Source organism: Urocampus carinirostris, chromosome 15, assembly GCF_059441175.1.
Source record: "Urocampus carinirostris isolate Australia breed hairy pipefish chromosome 15, RoL_Ucar_1.0, whole genome shotgun sequence".
In the NCBI taxonomy this organism is placed as follows: domain Eukaryota; kingdom Metazoa; phylum Chordata; class Actinopteri; order Syngnathiformes; family Syngnathidae; genus Urocampus; species Urocampus carinirostris.
The window spans coordinates 34,933,646-34,961,157 of record NC_142363.1 but is presented as its reverse complement, the minus strand read 5'-3'; the positions used below and the strand labels follow the sequence as shown (position 1 = coordinate 34,961,157).

The window sequence follows — 27,512 nt, the reverse complement described above, 5'->3', positions numbered from 1 at the left end:
AGTAATTATTGCGTGTGCGGCACAAATCTGAGGTCATGAGATCGAACCTTCTGTGTGGAGTTTGCATGTTCTCCCCGTGCTTGCGTGGGTTTCTTCCTGGCACTCCGGTTTCCTCCCACATTCCAAAGACATGCATGTTAGGTGAATTGGCCGGTCCAAATTGTCCCTAGGTGTGAATGAGCGAGTGAGTTATCTGTCTCTGTGTGCCCTGCGACTGGCTGGCAACCAGTTTAGGGTGTCCCCTGCCCACTTCCCGAAGATAGCTGGGATGGGCTCCAGCACCCCCGCGACCCTACTGAGGATAAGCGGTGTAGATGATGGATGGAACTAGCTGGTATTCCAACGTATCCTGCGTTATTTCCTTTCATATTCTGTTCATTTTAATCTAAATGTTTCAACATGATGTAGCAGGGTATGTATTCACGTCTTTTTTGGGGGGGAAAGCATTGATGTCTTTAAATTCTTAAGATACTAGTCAGCTTCGTTGTTCTGTTTCTGCACACCATCTGACAGATTGTTTTTCCGTCGATTAAGCCTTTTCTAAAATCTTATTTTCTCTCTGGGATCCGCTTCTCTGGTCATGTCAGAATCCGACACAATTAAGTTTTGCTAAGTTTAGGTTTTTGTTTGTTGAACAATTGAGTGAAATAAAATACGGTTCTTTAGACCCACTAGTCAAGCTAACTTCATAGCAGTCATGCTATGCTAAGGTCGGGAAGGCATCAAGAGGGCATATTGCATAACCGCTGCATTGATCCGAGTCCTCCCTTGGCTTTTTTGGTAATGTTATTAGTCCACAAGGCCCCTAATTGTATCAAGCTCGGTCAGGGTGATGCCAAGCACTCCACTGTACCACTATTTAGATAATGGCACAAATGGACACAAACTACCTGTCTCAAAGGTTTACACTAATGGCCATCTATAGCATCAATTTTAGCATTACTTATTGTCTTGCCGGCTTTTTTGTGCCTTCTGCCTTCCTATAATGTTCCAGTGCTCAGATATTGATAAGATCGAAACTGAACGTTTTAGCACTTTCTTAGAACAGGGTTCCTGCCCATCCTTGATTTCATTCTAAAAATAAGGCCTTAATTCGCATTAAAATGTCTTAAATCCAATTTTTGAAAAATCTTAAATGTGAACACATTATTAAAATGTGTATTTGTTTGACCTAATAAAAATGAGTAATTTATCAATTGTCTTTAATAATTCACTGATTTACAATGTTGGCAACATGGCGTGACCACAACGGAATTATCAAAACGGTGATATTGTTTCAGTCGGGTTATGCATTGTGCACAAGAAATAGTTGTTTTTCTGGGCAATTTGGTCTTAAATTTGTTTTCAAAAGGAACTAAAAACGTCTTTATTTTAACTTGCCTTAAGCTGTAGGAACCCTGTAGAAGCTACTGCTTATGCGTTGTTACTTGAGACGGTCTAGTGTCCTTGAGTCTGAAACTGTTATTGACATTTGACTACACAATCAATATCAAACTGTGATGATGTCTCCCGAGATTTTGTAGTCTGGTCTGGTAAATGAGTAGTGACCTTCTGAGATCATTGATTTGACTAATAAGTGAGTGTCAAAGATCACTAACTCATTTGACTATTTCAATTTGCTGTTCCCTCGCCATTTTGAGATCAGACTTTCGTGTCCTCGATGGATGGTTTTTTTTGTTTTTTTTTCTATCGAGTTCCATGGATAAAATACATAATTTGCTGAATTTGGGCGTCTTTACTCTCAAACCAATCTGAGAACTGCCTTCTGTTTCCTGGGCGCTGATTGGAGCAAGAAGAATGCATCACATGAGTGACATACAAATAGCCCCTTATAAATGCTGTTTATGGGCAATTTGATCGGGGGCTAGCACACGCCACGTCATTATGCAACTTGACGTTGTCTCCGCATTTAACTTTTGACATGAAATAAAGGATTTCATTTATGTTACTCACCAAAATTAATATTGTACCCTGCATGTTTGCTCCAAAAGTGCGCCATCTCATCGTGAAAATACGGTCGTTTCTACTTTGCTCAAATTGACTTAATGTGGTTTGTTTTAAAACAGATTTAATGTAAAAAATAGGTGGGGGATTATCTGTATTCTAATGAACATGTGGGGAAAAATGGCTGTATTCTCATTTTGATTTTCAGCTGCTAAAGAAGAGTCCCACATACTGGTTTTATCTCTTTTGTCACAAGCTCGTGATTTGCATCGGGGACGCTCGTGTCGCGTTGTCATCAGCTGCCTTTATCGCAGCTTTTGCATTCACGCTATCTGATGGCGATGCTATCTTGCAACCGAGTTAAGATCGTTTGCATTCAGTTGTAAATGTGACTCCATGCTTGTTACAGGCTAACCAACCCGCAGTGGCGTCCACGTTGTGTATGGAAAAACAAACTTGCAGAATAGCGGCGTCAAACTGGAGTCGTGGTAGAAATTACAAGGCCAACCCCCCCCCCTCCTGTGGCGCTTTTATCAGCTGAAAATGCTGAAGTCTGCCTCTCCTGTGCCCCTTTACCTTTACTAGTGCAACTTTGAAAAGCATGACTGCAAAAGATTACGTTGTGTGTGTGTGACTGGCAACATGTGTTGACGCTTATCTGTCAATGTCTCGTGTTTTGCGTGCAGACTCAGCTGACTGTCAGTGCTGTTGCTTTCTTCCCTCTGTTAGACCACACGAGAGATTTATTATGAACGGTATTTACTGTTTTCCGTGGCAACTAGGCCGCACTCGGCAAATAAAACTTTGGCACAGGGGCTAGACGACTAGGAAAAAGAAGTATTCATTTTCTATATATGCCAATACAGTTGATCTAGTACTTTAGCAATAAAAAATGAAAAAATGTGTCCTATTTTTAAATATATATTGTGAATTATAATACCGTATATACAGCCGTACATGTTGTATCTTGTTTTATATTTATTACGAGACCATTCTTTTTTCCAATTGGTTTTCAAACACTCAGAATTAAATACAAACGTAATATAGGATGCTTCTTTTTAAGCACCAACTTTTATAATATGCATTAAAAGATTTAGAAGTCTTTTAAATCTTATCTATACACTGAAGCCAAATTCCCCCACTAGGAGGTGGCTAGAGTCAAGAACACACTCACATTCACCAAACATTCATTCCCAAGTCAGTCCTTCCATTCTGACACTGAACATTAAGCCCACAGCAGAACAAGGGATAAGTTGATGTGCCTGGCAACCCTTCATCAGCAAAGAGGCCCGAGAGCATACACTGGTTTACCCCCTCTGCATCATATTAGTCAATATCAGTCATACTTCACCATTCACATCTGTACCTAGCACATAGTCTTGCACCCATTAAATTAACTGACCTCATATCACCCATCCATCAACCATATTTAGGCCTTCATCTTAATATATTTCCCACAACTTCTGCACTACATACTCTCTTAATCGAACAGCCTTCATCCATTCTTTGTATATGTCAAAACCATCTTGGAACATTTTCATCAACCCTCTTTAAACACACCAGTTCCTAGTCTTACTTTCTCATTCATTTAACTATCCAGTCGTGTCACTCTACACATACTATGCAAATATCTCATTTCAAAGAAAATAAATGCATGATAAAGACATTTGCAGTACAGTAAAATACACAATTTCAAATAATATAGAAAATTACATCAGCTCCATTTTAAGGGACAGTGTTTAACCAAAATGTATTGCTGTATGGTAGTGCAACCAAAACCAATTGCCAAAAAGCAAATGAAAATAATACAACACATGGAGACTCAAAGAGAACAAAATGTAGCATTCCACTTTTTTTTCTCTGTCTTTTGGAGGTTATTGGGCATCTGCAGCAGCAAAATGTCCGACAATTATGTCCCTATTTCGGATACTTAGATGTAAAATAATTGCCAGTTTCTCGACCTGCAGGTATTTTTAAGAATGCATGCTTATATGATAGTTCAATACTTATAGCTGAATTAATTTTGTTACCAAAGGGAGTTGCTAAATAATACAGACTGCTTCTTAAAGGAACCAAAAGTAGTAGAGATGAGCTAGGTCGTTTTGTTGGAGACTATGCTTGGTCTTTTTTTTTTTTTAAACCAAGAAAATAATTCTACAGCAAGGCCTTGTCGATAAAATAATAAACGGGCGAACATAATTCTGTTGGTCTTCATTTTCATCTAAGAAATCAGTGGTTGCAAGGAAAGCAGTCCTGGTTAAAGCAGGCTGAATAAAAACAAATCACTTAGCCGTGATTTATGGATTAATTTGACTCGTTAAAGCGCGTCCACGTACAAACACTCACACGTCTAATGCATTTAATGGATGGATAAAAACACAGCACACATTCAATCTCGGGCTCATCTTTCCAATCTTTTCCTCTTGTCTTTCAAGACCCAAAGCCATCACTCCAATGAGGGGGCTCGGCACTTGAACGCACCCAATTACTTAGCCCCTCTCCCCCCGCCGCTTTGTCTCTGGGTTGCTGCATGACGTCAAGGTTTGCAGGCTGTATTTTTAGTTGATATGCCTTTGGCCGCCTTTGCGCATCGTGTGTATTAGTTTACCGCCTTCTCGCAGAAAGAACCAGTCCTATGTCCTTTACCAAAGCCTGTTTCACTTCAAAACACAGGCACGAAGCTGTTTTTTTTTAATTTTTTATTCACTCAGGAGTTGCAAGATGGCAGTCTGAAAAATACTTGGAACTTTACATGCAGTGAATATGGATCAGCAATTGGGATCAGAAGTCGGATTTTTGGAGCAATCCCAATGAATTCGATTCATGATTAGAGACAAACAAATAACGATCAGAGTATTCCAAAAACAAGAGTGAAGCAGGAGCAACGTTATGACCCATACTGTATACGTGTAATTTCCGCATTTCAATTTTGACATTAGAAAAAGGATGATCGTTCATGTCACACACTTGAATCGACTATTATTGAGGATGTTTACTATCTCTTTTAAAGTGTACTTCATTGCTGCGTCCCATCTTTTTACAGGTTGTGCTTGTCCGTGGCTTGCCAGAAGCATAGGCTTTCACTATTTACGGATGGATACAACTGTGAAATGCACTTTATAGGGATGAATACAACTGGGGAAATAATACCCAATACGCATATGGCTTTTTGGTTGGGTTTTTTGGAATGTGTAGGTACATATAAAAATACTATGACTTTGTAAAGGGAAAAAAATGTTTTGGTACTCCAACAATTCAGTGGTCCTGAACAGATTAAGGTCAAGTAACAACACGTAGCTATGCACATAGAAATAAAACATGGGTCCTACTTTGTGAAAGTTCACTTAATTCAGGTGGTTTTCGCACAGATTAACCATGAAAATTGGGTTGATACTGTATTGCATTTTTAATAAGTCTCTAGATTAGTAGACACAACCTAAGCAGAGAAGACATCAATGGACTTTGAACTTGCAAAGAGAGCAACTTCATATAACAAATTCCAACATGTTCTAAAACCCAATACGATTGACAGTGACAATGATAGTTCATAATTGTCAAAATGGCCAACGGTGCGCAATAATTCAAAATAACAAACTTACTTCCAATGTTATCTCTTTACAGGTGTCCAATTTAAAAACAGAATAAACTCAGAATTTTTTTTGGGTGCTCTTCAGAATAAATGGCAATTAGTTGCTTAAAAGATGGGGACAAGTTTCGCTAGAGCCGTCTAAACATTACAGCAGATATAAAAACAAAGAAATACCAACAGCTTAAAGCGGTAGGAAAATCTGAAATGTGTCAATCTATTTTAACATCTTTCCCCTCATACCAAGCATGTAAATTATGGTGTCTGACAGCACATATTTAATTTTCGCCGCAGACCAAATTCTATAGAAATCAGGAAATCCAAGCCCTCGAGTAGTTGGGCTTCTTAAACCACAGTACTGATTGCGAGGAGCCGCGAATACAAATGGAATTCCTCTCCACCCGATGGATTCACTTTGTGAAAACGGCTTGTTTTTGCTAGCAATGAAGCTCTAGAGCACAGCTGAGGTATCAGGAAGTGGCGATGACAAGTCGACCCCACGCCGCTAGTTGTGTACACAAAGAAAGCTTCGGAATGTTTTCCTTCTGCCACCAAGTGTTTGCCACGTAAACGGCGCGGAAGCAACTGCTTGGCAAACAACACCCCGTCGTCACAATCCCCCATTTGGCCCCCACATTAATGACATCTGCCTCGAGAGGTTGGTGGTGGCCACTCTCTTGTCGGACTTTCTTTGGAGTCCTAATTACTTTTGTAATCTCTTCCTGAAAGTAGTTTGCTGGGCCTGGCTTCACAGCGGTCTTGTTTCCTGATTCTAAGCAGTCACTCTGGTGCTTTAAACCCCCTTAATCCTTTTCATTCAGGGTCTTTTTGATTGGGACCTGTAGGAGGCATCGACAGTTCATTCGGATTCCCCTTTGAAGGGTCTGGGTTTCCATGACATTAAGTCACTTTCAAAATCGGTGTAATCATTTTGATTTTCAAGGGCTAATGTGTGGCAAGCAACGACAGTACAGTAGTACTTTATTTTATACAGAGGTGGGTAGTAACGAGTTACATCTGCACGGTTACATTTACTAGAGTGAATTTTTGGACATTTTACCTTAGTAGATTTGTAAAGAAGAAACTGTACTCTTACTCTGCTACATTAAACTTGTTATTTGAAAACCATAAGGAGCATTTGTTTTGTCAGAGACGTCTGCTACCTCTGTCATGTTTCTTTTTATATTTGACCAGTGGCCCAAACAACCAACTAGTGGCCCTTGTGAGCCGGGGTTTGGAGGGTTTTTTTTGTTTTTTTTTACTGTACTATATGCACAGTGCACATAGCTTTTGTCTCACGCATGCATATATATCATCTTTGTTTACTTTGAATATACATGTTTAAATGTGGGCGCATGCGGCTTATATACAGGTGCGGCTTGTGTATGTACAAAATCGGTTTTCCACTTAAAATGTGGTGGGTGCGGCTTATAATCAGGTGCGCTCTATAGTCCGGAATTTACGGTACTGTACAAAACAGTTAATAATGAATTCCTCAAACACTTCAAATTCAAAATGCCATTATCTTTAGTGCCGGTAACAATGTGTGTGTGTTTTTGTGCTTCATTGCCATGGTTATCATGTATTTGCGTCTCCCTTTTGCATCACTAGAGTCTTCGGACCCATATTTAAACAAATTCATGTTTGTTACACAAGATTCTATGAAGAGAAAGAAAAGCATTGTGGGGGGAAGTTTAGCTAAATGCATATCTGCATTTTCATGACACAGTGATGCAAACAGATGGCAGACCAGCATCTTGTATGACGTCAACCAATGGCAGGAAGGCATCTTAGAGATGTATAAGGCACACAACTTGCACAGACGGCAACGTTTTTGGGTACGCAAAGTATTTTTTGGGTTGATGTTGTATGGTGAGGAAAGTGTTGTTCTGAAGAGCTGAAAAATATCGTATCCTGCATTGAAATGTGATAAAATCGCATGTTAGGATGCTGTAACCTGGGGTTTTACTGTTGTTTAAATGTTAAAGTGATTTATAGCATTTTATTTTAAGACTATAAGTTGGCCATATTCGCATATCCGTTCAAAACGTTTTGCAATGTGAACCCCATCAGTATTGTAAATCAGCTAAATGAATGAAACGATAATCTAATAACAGGGCGACTGCATCTGAGCTGTGACTCAGCAAGCAGAGCCAAAAGACCTACGGGGAGATTACGAACAGGCTGAACAATATCTAAGGACTACGTGGGCGTCGGAAACCAGACACCACTTCTTGAATAATGCCGGAGTAGATCTGAAATGACGCTTGACAAACTATCCGAAGTTGATGAATTTAATGTCTGAAATCCGAAGTGAAACCTCAACTGCTGAACTTTTTTTTTTTCAAATCCCTGGGGGTCTTCCCCACTCCACACAATGAAATCCGGACTTTGTCACCGTCGTTTCGAGTAGCTGTCGAGCAATAGCCTGGAAGTAAATCGGGATTTATGCGTGACTTTTTTAACAAAGGAGCAGGGATTCGAACCCGATACCTCCTCAGGCTGGTGTCTTACTTTCACATGATGACTTTTTTTCCCTGTCTACGCTATGACCTAACACTCTTTGCAAGACTTATGATCTTCTACCCTGAAGTTCATTTGAGTGTATATGATGTATATACATCCCTTTCTTTCCACGACAGAGACGTATAAAGCGTGAAGCTCACTCATTAGCTCAGGATTCGCACTCAAGTCAGTCAAGTCACATTTATTTATGACACCCTTAATCACAAAAATGTCTCAAAGGACTGCACAGGATTACAATTACACCATTACCTGATCTTAAACCAACATGCGGGCAAGGAAAAACTCAAAACCTCAGCGTGAGGAAAAAGGAAACCTTGAGAAGGGGTCTCACAAGTGGTAATCCTCCTTCCAGGATGACCAGGGTGGAATAGCTAAATGCCTATCTAAAATGCACTAAAATATTTTGTTCATTCCTCCCCTTGATAAGTTTCCACATAGAAACTGCTGATCAAAAATCAAGCTTAGCAAGGTTGCTTACCAGTGAAGAGAGATTGTGATTTTCAAGGAATGTCAGAATGATAACCTGTACATGGGTTTACTGAAATAATTATGCATAATGATATTCTGTCTTTTGAATTTTTGTGATAAATGATCAATATCGTCGTCACCAAAATTGTAAGCCTCAATCTAACACCATTAGCTTAAATTATTTTATTCATTCGGAAAGAGGGAAATTATAATTTAAGGGGCTGTAGTGAATTCATAATCCCAAAGGTGAGAACCACCAGGAAAAGTATGTGTGTGTCGGTGTGTGGAGTCAAGTTTTTAACAGTTTGCAAGACGAGATCAAACGATGTCCAACTATTCACTTGTTCAGGTTTAGATACAAAGGAACATTCCTGGCGGAATACAGAGGTGAGGAGGGTGGGGTATGAGTGGTGCGGGAGATTGGGAATAGTGCCTCTAGTTAACTTTGTGTTATTGTTGCTTTTCTTATAACTGTTATTATTAATATCATTACAATTGTTGTTATATCATTGGTGTATTTGGTGGGGAAGATGAAGGGGTAGGGAATATAATCATTTGCTTCTGACTACCCCTTTTCGAGCATACTATGAAACGTTATTTTGTTATTGTTTTTGTTCTGTTTTTATTTTGATGTTCGAATAAAGTTTTCATTCATAAATGATTAACAAATAGCGTACAAGATAAATACTTTCGTTGTTCGCACGTTTTCATGCTAATGTCCCCTTTTCTCCATCAGACGTGAAGAAGGACTGGTCAGACCATGCGCTGTGGTGGGAGAAGAAGAAGACATGGCTGCTAAAGACTCATTGGACGCTGGACAAGTACGGCATCCAGGCCGACGCCAGGTTGCTCTTCACGCCGCAGCATAAGCTCCTGCGCCTTCAGCTACCCAACATGAAACACATGAAGGTCAAAGTCAACTTCTCCGACCGCGTCTTCAAAGCCGTCTCTGACATCTGCAAGACCTTCAGTAAGTGCAGCCGACTCCTTTTTCATTTTACATTTAAGAATCACGCAGTGCTCCGTCAGTCTCGCCGCTAGTGTTTACCCAACACGCTCTGTCGGCCCTGCCAAGTGGAAGCACATTGTTTTCTCTCGAATCATGTTCTTGGAAGCAGGGCTCCATCTTGTCTTGTGCTTGTATTTGGTAAACAGACACTTTTTTTTGGCCTGGAACGTAACCGGTAAAAAATGTTGCAAAATCAAAGTGCTCAGGGACGAGAATGGATTATAGCACTGGATAGTCAATAGGGTTTGATAAAGGAAGAATTGTCTTCCGTTTAGTTTCTCTTCGTGATCTATTTTTAAATGTATTTCCTTTTGGGTTCCACTGTGCTTTTCATTTAATTTAATATTGCTTTGATAATCGGCTTCATTTGACGCAGTTTCGTACTCATTCGGCCATTTTTACAATAATTAAGTCAACGGAGACGACTCCAAACTATGATCACCTCTTGGCTAGTTTCAGTAAAACGACAGTCCACTATTAATAATTATTACGCGACTGCCAGCCAACAAAATTCAGAAGTTCATTTTTGGACGAAGCCTATTTTCTAAATGTGTTTTTTTGGGGTGTCTGGGGAGTCCGTGTTGTGAAAAACATGCCTTTTAAAATAGTTGAAATGGAACCATTTGGTGTAAACTGAATATTCTTAAAATTGTGTATTTAATGCATAGCAGACATGCGTCTATAAATATAATGGATTACTATTATCATCTTTAAAATAATTATACAGTGGAACCTCTGTTCTCGACCATAATCCGTTCCAGAACCCTGTTCGAAAACCGATTTGTCCAATCACCGAAATCGTTTTTCCCATTAAAAGTAATGTAAATCATTTTTAATCCGTTCCAACACCCTGAATGTTTACCATGAACGTAAACATGAAGCTAACCCAGGCTAATCGTACGTTCGTGTTAGCGTAATCTTCCGCACGAAAGATTAGGCTAACATGAACGTGTAAAAATAAAAAAATCTGGTTGTTTACACGTCATTTAGCACCCGGGTCTCCACAACAAGTGGCTAGCGCTTCATTGTAAATGGGACTCCGTTACAACACCCTGAATGTTTTACGTAAACAAAGCTAACCCAGGCTAATCGTACGTTCGCGTTATCGTAATCTTCCGTACGAAAGATTACGCTAACAAGAAAGTGTAAAAATAAACAAAGGGTAAATAAAGGAATTATGAATAGGATTTCTTACCTTTGTGGTGCTCAGCAGAAGCCATGCTGTATGTATAGCAAGATCGGAAACTCGCACACCTTCTTCATATTTTGCTATTATTTCTTTCTTAAATGCAATAGTTGTACGCACTACTCTTCTTTTTTCACCTGTAGCAACTTTGCTGCTTGCACCGACCTTCTTCGGAGGCATAATTAGGGGCTAAAACACTTGGTACACCTATATTAAAAGCGAAAGCAAAACGAAACACGTCCGCACGTGATAACAGTTCTTCATGAGGGGTGGGGGCAATCTACACGATCTACACCCGTACGCCGCTCAGCATCGCACCCTAGCGTACCGGCGTTCGAAGTCCGATTATTTGACCGAACAGCGATGCAAGAATTTCTCGAAATTTTTGGTCGAGAACCGATTTGTTCGAACTGAGAGGCGTTCGAAAACCGAGGTTCAACTGTACTATTATTATTGTAATAATCAATTGTGACATTTGATACCTGTAGGGAGCAGCTGAGCATATAAAAGGATAACTCTTGGTAGTTTGAAGGCGGCAGTATATGTAGTGAGCAGAATTTGTGTGCTTTTTTTCATATTTTACAACCGTCACACTGGATACAAATTTTCATGTTAATTATATTCAAATTAAAATGTTAAGAGGCAATTGTTGGCTTAATATGTCAGCTTTCTCAGAGTTCGACGTCCCCAAAAAATGTTTTCAAGAAGAATCGTGATAAAACAGATCAGTATTTTATTTGGAAACCGTTGTTAACTGATTTCTTTTTTAACATATCGCCTACTCCTAGTCGACAGCATTCCCATTTTTACTGGCCTTCCCTTTGCAATTTGGAGGAACGGAGCATTTGATTTCATCCCAAAGTATTGGAAATGTAGTCCTGGAAGTGGTTGCGATACATGCCTTCAGCTTTCGCTGTGGCCGCCCTGGTCAGGAATGTGTCTGTGATATATCTGTTTTAGCTGCTAGAAAAGTGAAGACAAATTGTCTCTGGCAGACTTGCTGAGTCTTTGCCAGATCTGGCAGTCAAGGCAACACTCGATCGGGTTGCTAGCAAAATGCAGAACTGACATGCTCTTCATTGGTGGGGGTGAGAACTAATAAACAATATGGCAGAAAGTCGTGAGTGACCTGTTAACTTTTTTTTAAAAGGATCTTTGAAAATTCCAAGCAGTGGAAACGCTGGGTATGGGCCATTGCTGTCGATTCAGTACTCAAAATGCATGCTAACCTGGTCATGTCTAGTACAGTATGGGATATGACATAGTCCTTGCGAGCTGTCCTACAGCAAAAAGCACTTGATGAAATCGCGGTTGCTGGTCACTGGCTCTCACTGGGTCTCGTTGAGCCCTTGTGGCACACTCATTTTGTTGTATCCGTTCCGATCTATTTCATAACTATGTGAAAATGCTTATTTTCCCCAGGTTTTGTAGACTGTTGCTAGAGAGTAAGGAAGCGGTTAATTGGAAGAAGGAAAAAAGGGGGGTCTCTCTCTGGGTCTCCTCTTAATTTATGAATTTACAATGTAAAATGCATGTTTTTCTCAGGTTTTATGGACCCTATTGTTGCTCGAGAGTTAGAAGAAGGATGGGGGGCCCTCGTGGCCCGCCCGTGATGTTGTTTGTTTGATCCCATTTCACAAATTTATATGGGGAAAATGCCTATTCGTTCCAGGTTTATGGACTGAATTGTTAAGTGAAAACGAAAGGGAAGGGGGGAATAACTAAGAAAAGGTCAATTGTATATTCTGATTTGAACCATGTGATCATTTCTAATTTGATTAATATAATGATGTAAGACGTGATGATGCATTGAAAATTAATAGAAGTTATTTAGTTTTTCAACCATTTTTGAGCTAGGGCATGTTTTTTTACATTGGAAACATGTTGCAGCACACCACTAACCAAAAATGTTAAAAGTGGTTGAAAATCACCTATTTAAGGGATGCGTCTTCTATAAACCTTTTGGCATCAACATGCCATCCTTTTTTTTACCGACTTGTGAATTTTTCAATGTTAGTTGCAAAATGCCTGAAACGAAAAAAAAAAAACATGTGAAAAAATAAAACTTACTCTTATAGGAGGAATCTAGACACGTTTTATATTAGCTGACTTTTTTCCATTAGTTTCCAATGATATGATGCAAACCAAATGCAATATTCTACTCAGCAAAACTTTTTAACAACTACTTGATTAGAAGTCCAAAAAACACTCCCATCATAAAAAAAACACTTAATTTTCCCCATTCATGGACAGTCTGACTCACTCTTAAAGAAAAATGACTTTTCTTCACTATCATTCCATTGTTTTGAATATGTTTTGTCCATCTGTCAATAGATTAATCAATCCATGTTTATAAATTGTGTACCACTTTACTATTACCAATGAAAACCTTTGCTTTGCAACATGTTATGAAATTTGTTTTGCACCAGAAGCACTCAACTGCCACTAATGAGGATGAGCTCCCCATTTATCCAGTCAGACTCGGGCTAGTTTTGTCTAGACATTCCAAAGTTCAATTCAAGTCACCTTTCCCGTGTTATAAACCCCTGCACAGAGTGCTTTTGTCCTCCTTCTCACGATTGAGTTTCCACAAATGATCAGCACATGACCAGAGCTGCAAGTTTTAAAAAAAAGGCTTGTGTTTCACAGATGAATAACACCTTTTTTAACGTAGGATGTAGTCAGGTTGCTCCACATGATTAACTGTGGCTAACATCTGTGTAAAGAGTGAAATATTTCAGGGAGAAAATAAAGTTTAGAGTTTATGCAGAGAAAATAAACTTTATTTTCTCCCTTAAATTGTTACAGTGTGTCCCTATTTTAATCAGATTGCACTTTCACTATATAAATATAGAAATTGTCGTGATTGGTCTTAGTCACTGGAATGAATCATGTGTTCCAGTGAGCGCACATCTCCAGTATAGCTTTTCGCATTTTCTATTTTTTTTTATTTCGTTTTCATGGCTGGAATCAAGTCAAGCCCTCAGCTCTGGCTTGCTCATTGCCAATAAATCTGCTGGTTGGAGAATTAAATCTTCATCTGGAGGTGTTAATTCAGCTATTGGAGCTTGTTTTCTCTATTTCTGACCTGGGTGTGTAGGTCCATTTTTTTCACACCAACATGTGAAATATTTTAGCCATTCAATACATACATACTTGGCATTTCAGCAATAAATTGGGGGAGCAGTGTGTCACAAACATATTATTGCTACCCTGCCAGGTGAATTTTGCTGGTGTTTTGTTTTTCTGAATTTTCCCAGCCACAAAACCCCCAGGGCGTTTTTAGTCAGTTTTGTAGCAGAGAAAGACGTAGTGTCTCAAATTTGCTTCCAAGACAGAAAGACGATGTTACTCATTCCATTTTTAAATGGTTTGGCATGTTGGTAGGAGTAAGCAAGTAGTAAACTGTGTTTAAAAATAGGAAATAATTTACTTTATTGTCATCGATTATATGATTAATGGTGTTTGAAGTGACACTCGGGGCCCAAACATGTAAATGAGACTTAAAAGATCAATATAAAATAGGGTAGTAGGATAGGCAGGTAATATTTAGGTCAAGGAGTGAGTGGCCAGGGTGAGAAAAGTCCTCGATAATGTTGTCGCTATGCTGTGATGTACTGCATACTGGACAGAGAGCCTCTGTTGATTTTCTAGGCTATGTTGATGGCTCTGCAAGGAAGCGAGAACCAGCAATATCCTCTAGACTGGGCAGAGAGCTGACCATGATTTTTTTCTGGGCTGTTTATATAACACTGACGATGTGCTCTATACTGGGCAGGGAGTAGTCGATATTTCTGTGCTGTGTTGGTGACACTCGCTAAGGAAGCGGCAGTCAGTAATGTCCTCGAGACTGGGTATTGAGCAGTCCATGATGTTCTGGGCTGTGTTGGTGACCATCTGTAAAGTTCTGCTGTCCAGAATACCACACCATGATGCTGTATGCCAGTATGCTCTCCACTTTGAATCCGTTGAAGTAACTTATGTTCCAGACGTTTTCTTTCCTGGGGAAAAAAATAAGGGGACCCTTTAATATTCTAAAGTTTATGGTGTCCTATGAGTGGAAAGCAAAACACGTTTTCAGATTCTCCCTGGGCCTTAGAAGTTGCACACCAAAAAATGATGTATTCATCATTTGGTTTGTGGTCACCAAAGAGGGAAAATCATGGGACCCTTTTTGGTGGCTTGTAAGTGGAAAGTAAAACACTTATGGATGCTCCTTGGGTTTGAGAAGTTGCGCAAAATATTATGTATTCATGATTTAGTTTGTGGTCACTAAAGTGAAAAAAAAAAAATCCTGGTATTAAATTATTTCGGACTCCGCTACGTGTCTCTGAAAACAAGACTTGCGTGTGTGTGTGTGTTAACATCTTCTGGCGCTCCTGAAGCTCGGCAGCACGCCTGAAGCTCACATGGCTGTATAAGGGCAGAGGGGATTGCGATTTTACGCTACGCTGAAGTTTGAGGAGGAGGAGAGTGTGCGCAAACTCCCATCTGGTAGTTTTTAATACTCTGGAATGCTTTTGCTTTAGTTACACAAAGCAAACAAGGAGATTTCTTGCTACCATGTTCTCCCCTCTGCTCACGCTCACCTATTGCCTCATCCATTATCGTTTCCTAACGTAGGAAGGGGGATCTAAAATTTGGGTTAATTTCACTCGAAATCACACCTTAAAAGTACATTTCAGACCATCAGAGTACATTTGACCCTGGGATACAAAAGGAGTCAGTTTTATGCTGGGGTAGCGGGTGATAGAAACAAATGGTACCAACCAACATTATTTCAAACATTTAAACAACAAAAAAAGTGTGTATAAGTACTACTCATTTGTAATGTATGTGCATATGATTAAGTCACATCATGGATAAATATACATGTAAAGAAAAAAATAAAACTTATCTTTTGGCGGGACTTGGGCTGGTCAAGTACAGTAGCGGGTGGATGCAAAGGGGAAAGAGACAGCAAATTCAAATTACACCACAGAAGACTTGTTGCTTGAATTGCCTCTTTATCTTTAATAATTTTCCCATTTGACGATTGCTTATGGGCTTGCAACTTAACGAGGGTAGCGATTTGAATGCCTTCTTCGTATTTAACAACTTCCAGTTTTGTTTCCATGGTTATCACTTTTTTGCTTCTCCCTCTAGCATCATTGCAAGCCTCGTGACTCAGATTTTTAAAAATGCTGTAAAGAGGAGTTGAAAAAACATTGAATTCCACATCATAATATGAAAACGTTGTATCCCAGGGGTTTAATGTATATCATAACCTATACTCTTCCACAAAGACGTTTGACAAACTGTTGCCGGGAGTGGGGCTAGGATGGTTGAGGTTGTCTGGCCTGTCCCACTCCGGGATTACGTTCCAAGCCAAGATTTGTGGGGGCCTTGAGAAAAGGGATTTGCTATTTTTCCATGCACCGCAGCTGTCTCTGAATTTGCTGTCTCCACAGTTACTTTTTTACACATATTAAAATTCAAAAATAACATTTCTAATCTCCACTATTCTCCCTTTCTGCAGATATCCGTCACCCAGAGGAATTATCTCTCCTGCGCAAGCCACGCGACCCTAAAAAGAAGAAGAAAAAATTGGAAGAGGCCGAGGAGGATGATCTAGAGCTGGAGGGTCCGCTGTTAACACCTGGATCAGGTCAGTCTCCGAGCGCCACGGCGCCGAGAAATGTGGGGTGAAACGCGGCTTCCATTTTTAACCAGGGACCCGTCGGGCCAAATATACGAGGCCCGTGTGGCCTCTGCTTTCTTGGCGGGGAGGGTGACGGATGGTTGAGATTCCACGCATAGTTGGTCACGCTGCCATTTTCAACCCCCCCTCCTGACTGCCGTGCAACACTCGCTTTAGTCAGACTAGTGCTGAGTTATGGCCCAAGTGGCGCGGCAGGGGCGGTGCTACTTTCTCCAGCAGACTTAAGCACACTGAAAATGCACATGAGAATCTCAAAACCATGGTTTAGTTTTTTTTTAAAGGTATTCCCCAAATTCTTCAATATGCAAAGTGTGAGAAAATGCATAAAATCTATACGAATTTCATCTGCATATTCCAAGTAGTTTCTGAGATAATGCATTTTGAAGACGGCATGTCTTTGTCATCCTGAGCTTTACCTCATTAGGAGGAACGCCAGCAGCCTAGCAAGCCAATCGCCATATTTTTCTTATGTTAGTCAGAAGTTTTAAACAAAGGGTTGGTAGTTTTAATGGAGAATGCCTAAGCATTGTGTCACAGGTGAATGCAGAAATGGTGCAACAAAGAGCAAGCAGCCAAAAAGGGGCCAACTGGCAAAGGAAGGCATGGGGAGCCCCTAAGGGGAGCTAACGTCCCCAGACACAGTAGAAAAAAGTGTAGTTGGCCAACCAAAAAACGCGCTAACCGAGACCCGACAACGAAAAGCGGAAATGGCTTTAACTTTAAACATGAAGTCCGCCAGAAATAAACCAAGCGACACGGCAACACCGGCGATAATGCCAGGCTAGCCGATCAAAAAACAAGCCAAGCTAACTTGGAACCATCAACAAAAAGCCCCAGTCGCCCACCTATAAGCAGAAATAAGCGGTATCTAATGCTGTTCACTACAATCTCTGTTCCTGAGGTTGCCCCACATGTTGTGTTAATGGGATTTACCATTTTGAAAGTATTCCTTCAATGAACTCATGGCTCTAAAAGAAACAAGCTGGATGGGTCAACTTATAGACTAAATTTCTCGATTCCCCCGGCACGCGGAGTATTTCACAACATATTTGCATCACTGTGGGTAGGAACACTACACTTTTTGTGCCTAATTGAAAAGAAATCTGTTTGGGCATACCTATAATAATTAAATGATCGTGGTACCGCCCAGAAAATCCAAACATTACAGATCTAACTAATAATGATCTTAGATTGTGCTCACTTCACAACAAGAATGTACACAGCCTGTTTTCAAACCCCCTCCACCCAAATCAGATCACATGCTATAGCTAGCCAAATTGCTAGGCGTTACTCCGTCCCGTGTTTGAGGGTTCGCCCCTGTTTCCTGATGGAAATCACGATGAAGGAGGAAGCGATTCAATTGCTCACAAAGTTGGCACGGTGGCTCAGTATTCCTCAAAGTAGGAATATTTTGACTTCTTGTACCGTGATCGTTTGGCATCAGATTTTGTATTGACGTCTTTTTAAAGCCGCACTTCATCATCAGACTCTTCAAAGGAAATCTGTTGTGACCATTAGCACAAAATCAATGTTTTTTTGAACGTTATATTCTCAATAATGTGGCAAACATTATCTTGGAATATTTGAATGCTTTTTATGCTGGTGCTGTAAACCCCTGGGATACGAAATGAAGTGGGGCTTGCGGAATGAAAATGCCGTATAGCGGGGATATGAAAAAAAATGTAATTGTTTCCGAAACCTTGCTACCCCACATAAAAAAGTTAAATTTACCAAAAAAAAAAAAAAAACTAATTGCATCCTTTTTTAAAGAATATAAGCCCGATTGTTGATGGATTATGGCCATACACCTCAGTTGCAAGCTTCGATTGCATGGTTATCATGTTTTTGCTTCTCCCTTTTGCATCACCTTGAGTCCTGGGACACACAGCTGAAAACAATTGTATTTTTTTACACAAGATTCTGATCTGAACTAAGAGAGAAAATAGCTCTGCAAACCAGTAGCAGGCGGGCATCTTGGAGATTTAACTCTTTAAATCCAGGAACACCGCTAATTGGAATTCTTAAGTATTTGGGCGTATTTGTTTTTACTGTCAAATGGCGGCGAAAATGCTGCAAAGAGGGGCCAAAAACATTTTATTGCACATGATAAAGAGAAAATATCCCAAGGCAGGGACATCATAACCTGGGGGTCTACTGCTGCATGCTTGTCTAGTTCAGTAAGTTGATTTTTTCCGAGACACCAACAGTTGCAAATAAGTACTCGTAAATTGCACACTCCATTTTAATGTAATTAATGAGTCAACTAAAAAATAGATCAGCAAAAAGATTATTTTACTAGAAATTATAATATTTTGGTTCCAGATTAAGAACAGCAACATAGTTTAGACGGAGCTCTTCCCTCTGCTAGTGCATTCAAACATCTTATTTAGAAGATTATTTTGGTTTTCTAAGCTCATTTGAAAATGAAACACAAATAATAGTGAGCCACGAACGATACTCTGCGGATATAACTGAGGTTATACGAGCAATTATTTCCACTTGACGACCTCACCCTCCATCTTTTAAACACACCATCGAGAGAAACATTCGAGTTTATTTTAAAACATGAGCTGGTGTCTTGGCTAACAACGAGTCCTCATTAAGTATGACAAACATCTTCTCATACTTTTTTCCCTTTTCATTTCTGTTTCCCTCCCTCCTTCAAAGAATCCTGAATATTCCCATTGACATTTCCTCCACTGTCCTCTTTTTTTCCTGCTTTTCTTTCTTCCTCTTAGCCTCTGAGATAATATACATCGGACCAGTCAAAGGTAAGCTTTCACCAGTTTCTGCAGCACGTCGCTTAGCACGGTTTCTGTGTGGAGATCACATGACATAACAGTCGCAGCACTCGCCGCAGTCTGAGGGAAATGAGCTGACTCTGAGGTTTTTTTTCTCGAACTCTGAGTTTGAGATTTCTTAACTTCATGAATAGAGTTCACACATGGACTTGTGTTTATACACCTTTGCAATATTGTGTTTCTACTTTCGCCTCCCTGGTGCTTGGCTGGTTTATTTCTGTTAATAGGTTCTGCAGATGAATGCATACTTGCAGAAATACGGTGTCACTTTATACAAACCAATCAGAAAACTGCCTTGTTTCTTAGCCGCTAATTGTAGCAAACTTTCTTTACAAAAAACAACCCTGTGTACATGCTGTTTGAGTGCAAACCGCTCAGGTATGGGGCAGGCACGAGCACACAAATTTTGTTCTCGGCCCCTGCTCTCAGCAATAGTTGACCGGGGATAAAAGATCGCAGCCACAGGAGTGCTTTCATTTTAGGTGGGTCAGAACAGCGCACACCCAGTCAACATTGCCTTCTGCCGGTCCCCGTTTGCAGCAATATGAGATTGGGGATAAAGTATTGCAGCTACGCAAGTGCACTTCATTTTGGGCAGAAATACAGTAATGGCAAAGAAAGGACAGACAGGCCCAAGAAAAGTGTGCTCATTTGGTAACCACTTGCAGTAATATTCGACTGGGGATCGTGGCTGCACAAGTGCTGTTCACTTTTTAGATGACAGGTTGTACAAAATTGCGCTTTCAAGCCCCTTGTCCCTGTAATAGTCGACCAGGGATAATGGATCAGGGCCACAGAAGTGCATTTACTCTAGGCAGGCCAGAACGGCTTCCCTCCCAACAAAAGTGCCTGCTCGCAGAAACATGGGTTTTTGAATAATAGTACACTTCATTTTATGATGTTTTCCAACCCATGATGCAGTGAGGCTGCAAAGTATGAAGCGTGAAGTAGCAAGATATACACACACACACACACACACACACATATATAATATGAATATAATATGGTTCCTATGTTGTGAAATGTTTTGATTTTAGTGGTTAGAGAACAGATTAACAGAGAAAACTGAGGGAATACAGTAATTCCGATTGTCACAGTTGGTGTATAGCTTAAGAATGTTGTGGATTGCTTTTCCTGTAACAACTGTTTTCAGAAGGAATTCTGTCATTAGAAGGACGTTTTACGTCGATCTCTAAATCCTACGCGTGGGGGTCTTGAGTTGAGACATGTAAGCATCTGAAATGACTCAGACTTGCCTATCAGAGTTTGTAAACAGGATGGAGGATGGAGTTTAGTTTTTGTTACACTGTATCCACTTCAAGATTCCTTAAATGCCCCAGAGGGAGGTCGATTGGGTCTTCTTGACCCGCTGAACTCGGGCATTAGAGAAAATCCACCAGATGCTCATGAATAACACTCCTGAGGCTGGGTGGGCCCCCCTCCGAGGTTGTTTTCAGGACCCCTGCTTGAAGCTAGGCGCGATTTCTGATTTTAGAAAGGATTCAGTGCAGTGTTAACTGAAACTTGAATTGCTTTGGTTCCGATTGTCAGGAAAGGTTTCCGCCACAAGTCAGTGCCAAGTTTTCCTTGTTGAGTACACCACTATACTAACATCAAACCTGGCAATATTTTTGTCTTATGGCTGATTCAGCCATTTTTTTTAAGAATATATTCTCAAGCGGGTAAGCCATAATCATCTCATGCGTTTTGTGCATGCTGATCCACCAGGTTGACGTGTTTTTTTTTTCCAAGCTACTCGTTTGCATCTTGTGGGACTGGCCTGCCAAGCAGTGTGAGAGTGTTTACTTTTAACATTTTTATTTGATTTTAAAAGTGTTATACTTCACTGTTTTGGTCGTTTTCCCCCGTAGTTTTTCAAATAGCAGCGTCCAGATGAAAAAACTGAATTTGACTACTCCCACATGGTTGTCTTGCTTTTCTCTCAAAACAAATTAATTTTTCCCCATACATATTGGGAAAAGCAAAACACAGAATTTGACCACTCTTACACAATATTCTTGCTTTAATAACGGGAAAAAAATATTTTTTTCCCTGCTTATTTGCTCAAATGTTTTGTTCGTTTTCCCTCCTAGTTTCTAAAAGCAGCGCCGGGATGAAAATATATATTTTCTTTACCACATGACTCTTGCTTGTATCACAAAACAAATTTATTTTCACCCCTGCTTCTCTGTCGACTGTTTTGGTGGGGTTTTTTTCTCCTAGTTTTTTTTAATAGCGCGCCGATTGAAAGAATAAAATTAATTTGACCTGTACCACATGATTTTCATGCTTGTATCACAAAACAAATGCATTTCCCCCCTTCTTATGTTGGCTGTTTTGGTCGGTTTCACTCCTAGTTTTTTGTAATGACAGCACCCGAATGAAAATAAATAAATAAATAATTGAGCTCTCCCTCACTATTTTTTAGCTTAACAAAATTTGACCCCACTCAGTTGCTTAACTGTTTAAGTCGTTTTCCCTCCAAGTTTTTAACACCGGTGCCCGGATGAATCGTTTTCAGGAAGCATCTACTCCAGCCCGGGCTTATACAGCAAGACCATGACGCCCACGTACGACTCGAGAGACGGAAGCCCCCTGTCACCCACCTCGGCCTGGTTCGGAGACAGCCCCCTATCGGAGGGCAACCCGGGAATCCTGGCTGTCAGTCAGCCCATCGCCTCACCCGACGTCCTGGTCAAGATCTACAAGCCTCAGTCGCTACTGGATAAGGCCAAGATTAACCAGGGGTAAGCAGTAGGGACTTTTGGTATCAATCCCATCCAAGTAAATCCAGGGTAGCACAGGTCGATGACAATCAAAATAATTTTTTTGCATGTAAATCTCATGATCTTTGGGTAATTGAACCCCTCGCCCCTTTAGTTGGTTCATAGATACAATTAAGATAGCCTAAAACTACAATGCAAACTTTAACAGTATAAAAAATACATATTAATATTTTTATTGCAACTGTTTCAAAAGAAAAGTCAATAGTCAAACCAAAAAAGAAATCTATCAAAACTACAAATATAAACTAATACCTTCCATATCACACTGTTTTGAAAATGAAGTCACAGTGCATAGGGTAAACAATACGATGTAAAACCTCTAACAGTATGAAAAATACCTAGACACCAACTGTTTCAGAACAAAAGTAAAGAGTGTCGAAGCCAAAAAAGTAGGAATGTAACGAAAATACAAATACTGTATAACAATGTCAAGATAACAAAAATACCGTCTTTTCCAGACTATAAGCCGCACCCAAAACCCACAAACTTTAGGTGCGGCTCTCTGGAGACTGAAATTTGGAGATGCATATTTACAACGTAATGCGTCTACATAAGGTATCCATTATTGGATGAATCGATTCATCTTAGTTGTGAAGCATTCCATCCATCCATTATCTGCACCGCTTATCCTCAGTAGGGTCTCGGGGATGCTGGAGCCTATCCCAGCTATTTTCGGGCAGTGGGCAGGGGACACCCTGAACTGGTTGCCAGCCAGTCGCAGGGCTCACAGGGACAGACAATTCGCTCGCTCATTCACACCTAGGGACAATTTGGACCAGCCAATTAACCCGACATGCATGTTTTTGGAATGTGGGAGGAAACTCAACACAGGAGGTTCGATCTTATGACCTCAGAACTGTGCCGCACATGCGCTAACCACTGCGCCGCCCTTGTTAAGCCATATTCCTTTATAATCATTTTCTATGAAATACATTTTTTAACTTCTGTTTTAATCTCATGCGCCTTATACAGTGCCATGAAAAGTATTTGCCCCCGTTCTCTTTATTATTATTATTTTGTTTTGCATATTTCTCACTCACAAAGGTTTCAGATCATTTAAACCATTTTAATATCACACACAGACGACCCAAGGAAATGCAAAATGCATGTTGATTCCATTCATAAAGGCGTGATCTCAAACGGAAAGTTTATTCTAGAAAACTCTCCAAAATGGCAGGTTTAAAACAAGAGTGGGCCAAAATTCCTCCAAAACGTTGTGACTCATTAGTAATTATCAGAAATGTTTGATTTCTGTTAATGCTGCCAAAGGTGGCCCAACTCACTATTAGCTTCGGGGGACGATTACTTTTTCACATAGGGTCAGGTAAGTTATGCTTTTTGTGCCCTAATAAATGGAATCAACACTGTAGTTCTATATTCCTTGTATAAGTAAAACATTTTCACAAGGGTTTTCATTTTTGAACGTGCGTTTTGTATTCAGGTGCTCCTTGGGGTCCCAAAATTAGGTTCCTTTCACTGCACAATATTTAGAAAAAAAAATCAGTAGGGCAAATAAAGTGTTGTATTGGATCAAATTAGAAATGTAGAATGTTTATGATATTACAACTCACAAAAAACATTATTACAGTGATGGTTAAAATGGGAAGATGGTATCAATCTTAAGACAATAGTACCCATCCGATTAAAGTAGACGTTGAGTATAACTTTAGGAAATCATTGTTATAGTTTTTTGTGTGGATCTATAAATGCGACCAAATCCGTCCAGGTGGTTGGACTCCTCCAGATCTCTGATGGAGCAGGACGTCAAGGAGAACGAAGTGCTGCTGCTAAGGTTTAAATACCACAGTTTCTTTGACCTCAACCCAAAGGTAATTGTTTTTTTTTTCTCGTCGACATTTCCGTTTTTAAACAGCAGCTTAATAAACATTCTCGCCCCTCAGTACGACGCCATCAGAGTCAACCAGCTCTACGAGCAGTCCAAGTGGGCCATCTTGCTGGAAGAAATCGAGTGCACGGAGGAAGAAATGATGATGTTTGCCGCGCTGCAGGTGAATAGGACCTTTATGTATTTTTATATATTGACTTTTTTATGTTTTGTCGCCATTTGAGATGAAAAACAGTACAGATCCAGGATAAGACATTAGTCTGTTTTGAGGTGGGGATTGTCAGGTGAAATTGTCGTATGACTGAGGATAGAAATCTTAGCAACCCCAGTTATTAAATATGAGTACAAAAATAAGAAGCTTTCTTGCTATTATGTTCTCCCCTCTGCTTACACTCTCTGATTGCCTCATCCATTATCTTGGTTTCTTAAGCTTAGAAATGTGGGTATATGTCACTCCTAACTAACACATCTAAAGTACATTTCAGATTGAGAGTACAATAGACCCCAGGATAAAACATTTATCCGTTTTGAGATGGAGATCGCAAAGTGAAATAGCTGTATACAAGGTGATAAAAACGTAAGCTAATTGGCTAAGGTGTTCCGAACCTCAGATAAACATATTCTAATAACAAAATCGTGTTGATAATGGCTCTTTAGATGTAATATGTGTGTGTATGATTAAATAACATTAGAAATGAATATACATTTAAAAAAACGATGAAATTGGATATACATTTGGTGTGACTTCACCTGGTACAGTGGAGTAAGTGGGTGGTTTTAGAGGGGCAAGGATAGGGAGGATTAAAATCCAAACTAATTTCTTCTTCTCGTCATCTATCTTGATCGTGCTTATGGCTATCATTTTCAAAAAGGGTAACTATGAGTGTGCCTTCATTGTATTATCTTAAGATTAATTTCCATGAGTGTCATCTTCCTGGCCCCTCCCTTTAGCATTACTGCAAGTCTTGGGACCCATGGCCAGAAGAATTTGTTATTAAAGATCTTGAGTTGAATTAAGAAAGACATATCTTTTGGGTTAGGGTCTAAATCTTTTGAATTTCAGCTCCGCAACAGTAAATCTCATTTAATTTGGACCGTTTTGGAAGATTTCAAGCTTATCCAATTCATTGATTTATTCCAATTCTAAAACAAGTATAAATAACTATCATTTGCATGATAAACCTTTCTTAAAACGCTCAATCGCCGAAAACAATGAAATGTGTTATAGGGAGGAATTGACATACTTTTCCTTTTTCTACTGGGAGATTACTTGTTTCTCTACCACCCTGAAAAAAAGTGCCAGGATCTCTAAGATGCCACACTGTTTTCACCCTCGAGGGTAATTATAGAGCATCTCTGGGCCAGAGAACGCTGCATTTTTGCCCCCCCCCCCCAACACAGAGCAGGACACCGTTGACTCTCCTGGTTATATATATAACCGGTTTCCCATTACTCGTCACTCAAAAATGACGCCAATCCAACTCGGGAGTTTGGACGCCCCCCACTGTTTGATACTATTTTTCCATCGGTGCTCCATGAGCTCAGGGGGTTGGCTGCGGTTTCACAAGAGGGGAAGGTGGATACTCCAGTCTAAATAAAGGCCGGCTACCGTTGGCGGCCGCATTGAAATGAGATAATCAGGCGTTAGAAAATAGATCCGGGCGGCGTTTTGAACTTTGTAGTTGATAGTAAACGACCTCGTCGCTCGCCGAGCCCGGTGAATATTTCAAAGGTAGCCGATGAGTCACCTTAGCGCCCTTTGTCCCTTGTTGTGTGTGAGAGTTTCGGGACAGCTGTTCATTAAAAAAAGAAAATGGAGGTCATAAAATAACGGTTGTCATCGGCTTGTATTTAGTGTGATGGCTAACGTTTATTTTCTACTACATGAAACATTCAATTTGAAATAAAACCTTCATTATAGATGACAAAAAAAACAAGAAACTCATGAATTTCATTGGGATTAGAAAATTGTAATTATATAACACGACTTGAAGATGCCGACACGGTTAGTTGTCCTCTTCTGACTACCTAAGCCAAAATGAATATTTTGTGAATGTAACTTGTCCAGAGGGTGCTTTTAGCCACTTAGCTTTCACAGCTGATTGCTGGTCGCCAGGTCCTCTCATTTGGGCATTTTTTCTCCACTGTTTCTTTCTCAAGTTCGCCTCTGTTATTGTTAATACAGGTTTCTTCAATCAATCAGTGTCACTCGCCTACCACAGCTGTTCTGGGATTCAGGGTCTCGACGTTTGGCAAATTCTATTCTTGACCGGCCTTTTTAGTAGCTTCTTCCGCTAGTTGCTTAGGTTATATATTTTTTCTCCCGTCAAGTGAGAATTAAAGTTACGTTTAATGAAATAAAATCCATTGAAAACATCAATGAATTTTGAACTTGCAAAGAGGATAGGTGGAAAGTCCTTCAGATAATAAAGTCGAACAAAGGCCCTCCCCTAAGCCCTTTCTTATTTATTATATCCTAGGTTACAAAAGCAGATTGTACTAAAGGGTGTAGAAATCCAAGACCAGTGAAAATGATATAATAGTGAAAACAACAAACAACAGTGTGCATTAAGAGTCAAAAACTGGCACCCTAGGAAATCTCCATTGCAGGTGTCCAATATTAAAAACGGAATAAACTTAAAAAATGTTTGAATATGATTTTATTGAAAGATTTTAGCTAAATATCTGAGTGAAATAAGATGAAATTGTATAGGTTGACAACTGTGGGTAAGAAGGTGACAATCAAGCCTTTTTTCCCCCCAATGTCCTTCTCCAACATAACTGCAACTCAAAAGCTAGGTTTTATGATAATTCACAGTCCCTACACTTGAAAAATTCAGTCTTAAGACAGGCCTTTTTAGTTGATTCTCCAGCTCGTCGCTATAGTTGGCCACTTAGAACAGCTCTTACCAACTCCAGCTATTGGCCCTTTCCAGCTGATCCGGGTGTATCCAGGTCTCTTGGTCCTTTGTTTTTTCTGGTGGGAATAATGGCAAATGTCACTGGCTGAAATTCGTCCTTGCTCACGCAAGAAAATTTTACTCAGTGACTCTAATGGTAAATTGTTATTGTTATTGTTCACCTGAATGTATAATCCTAAAACACTATACTTTTCACAATGCAATGTTTTTGTAATGAGCATAATTTTACAACTCCCTTTTCGTCCCGTGCTTACACCAGTACCACATCAACAAGCTATCCATCATGTCGTCTGACAACCACATGAACAACAGCGAGAAGGAAGTAGACGAGGTGGACGCCGCGCTTTCCGACTTGGAGATCACACTTGAGGGCGGCAAGACGCCAAACGCCCTGGTAGGGAAACCACTATTTGTGCAAATGAAATATGATGTACAGCTAGTTACGGTTTGTTTGAATATTATTGCCATGGTTTGTTGATTTCCATGGCTTGACTTCCGCTAACCTCAACGACTGTATCCGTCTTTTTCTCTTCTCACAGGGTGACATTACGTCTATCCCTGAACTGGCGGACTATGTCAAAGTATTCAAGTAAGTCATGATGGCGCTTGTTCATTGTGGGAAAAAAATGAGTGGGTTAGGGTTAAAAAGTGTATATTTATCCAAGAAGCAGGAAATGGCCTTAAATAACTGTCAACATTAGCTTGTTTGCCAAAGCTCTTTCTGTTTCGCTGTGACAT

At 40.0% G+C, this 27,512-nt stretch overlaps 1 protein-coding gene across 3 annotated transcripts in view; it reads left to right on the top strand.

Moving 5' to 3' along the window:
- The window catches only part of fermt2 (FERM domain containing kindlin 2), a 53,033-nt gene that overhangs the window by 12,543 nt on the left and 12,978 nt on the right, over positions 1-27,512 (top strand). For 2 of the 3 annotated variants that reach the window (XM_088354120.1, XM_088354119.1), the window contains exons 3-10: positions 9,261-9,494; positions 16,238-16,366; positions 19,159-19,191; positions 21,743-21,968; positions 23,734-23,836; positions 23,909-24,016; positions 27,034-27,168; positions 27,314-27,363. In XM_088354120.1, coding sequence (XP_088210246.1) covers positions 9,261-9,494; positions 16,238-16,366; positions 19,159-19,191; positions 21,743-21,968; positions 23,734-23,836; positions 23,909-24,016; positions 27,034-27,168; positions 27,314-27,363 — 1,018 coding nt within the window. The remainder of the gene's footprint in view (positions 1-9,260; positions 9,495-16,237; positions 16,367-19,158; positions 19,192-21,742; positions 21,969-23,733; positions 23,837-23,908; positions 24,017-27,033; positions 27,169-27,313; positions 27,364-27,512) is intronic. The other variant, XM_088354121.1, reaches the window with a different exon arrangement.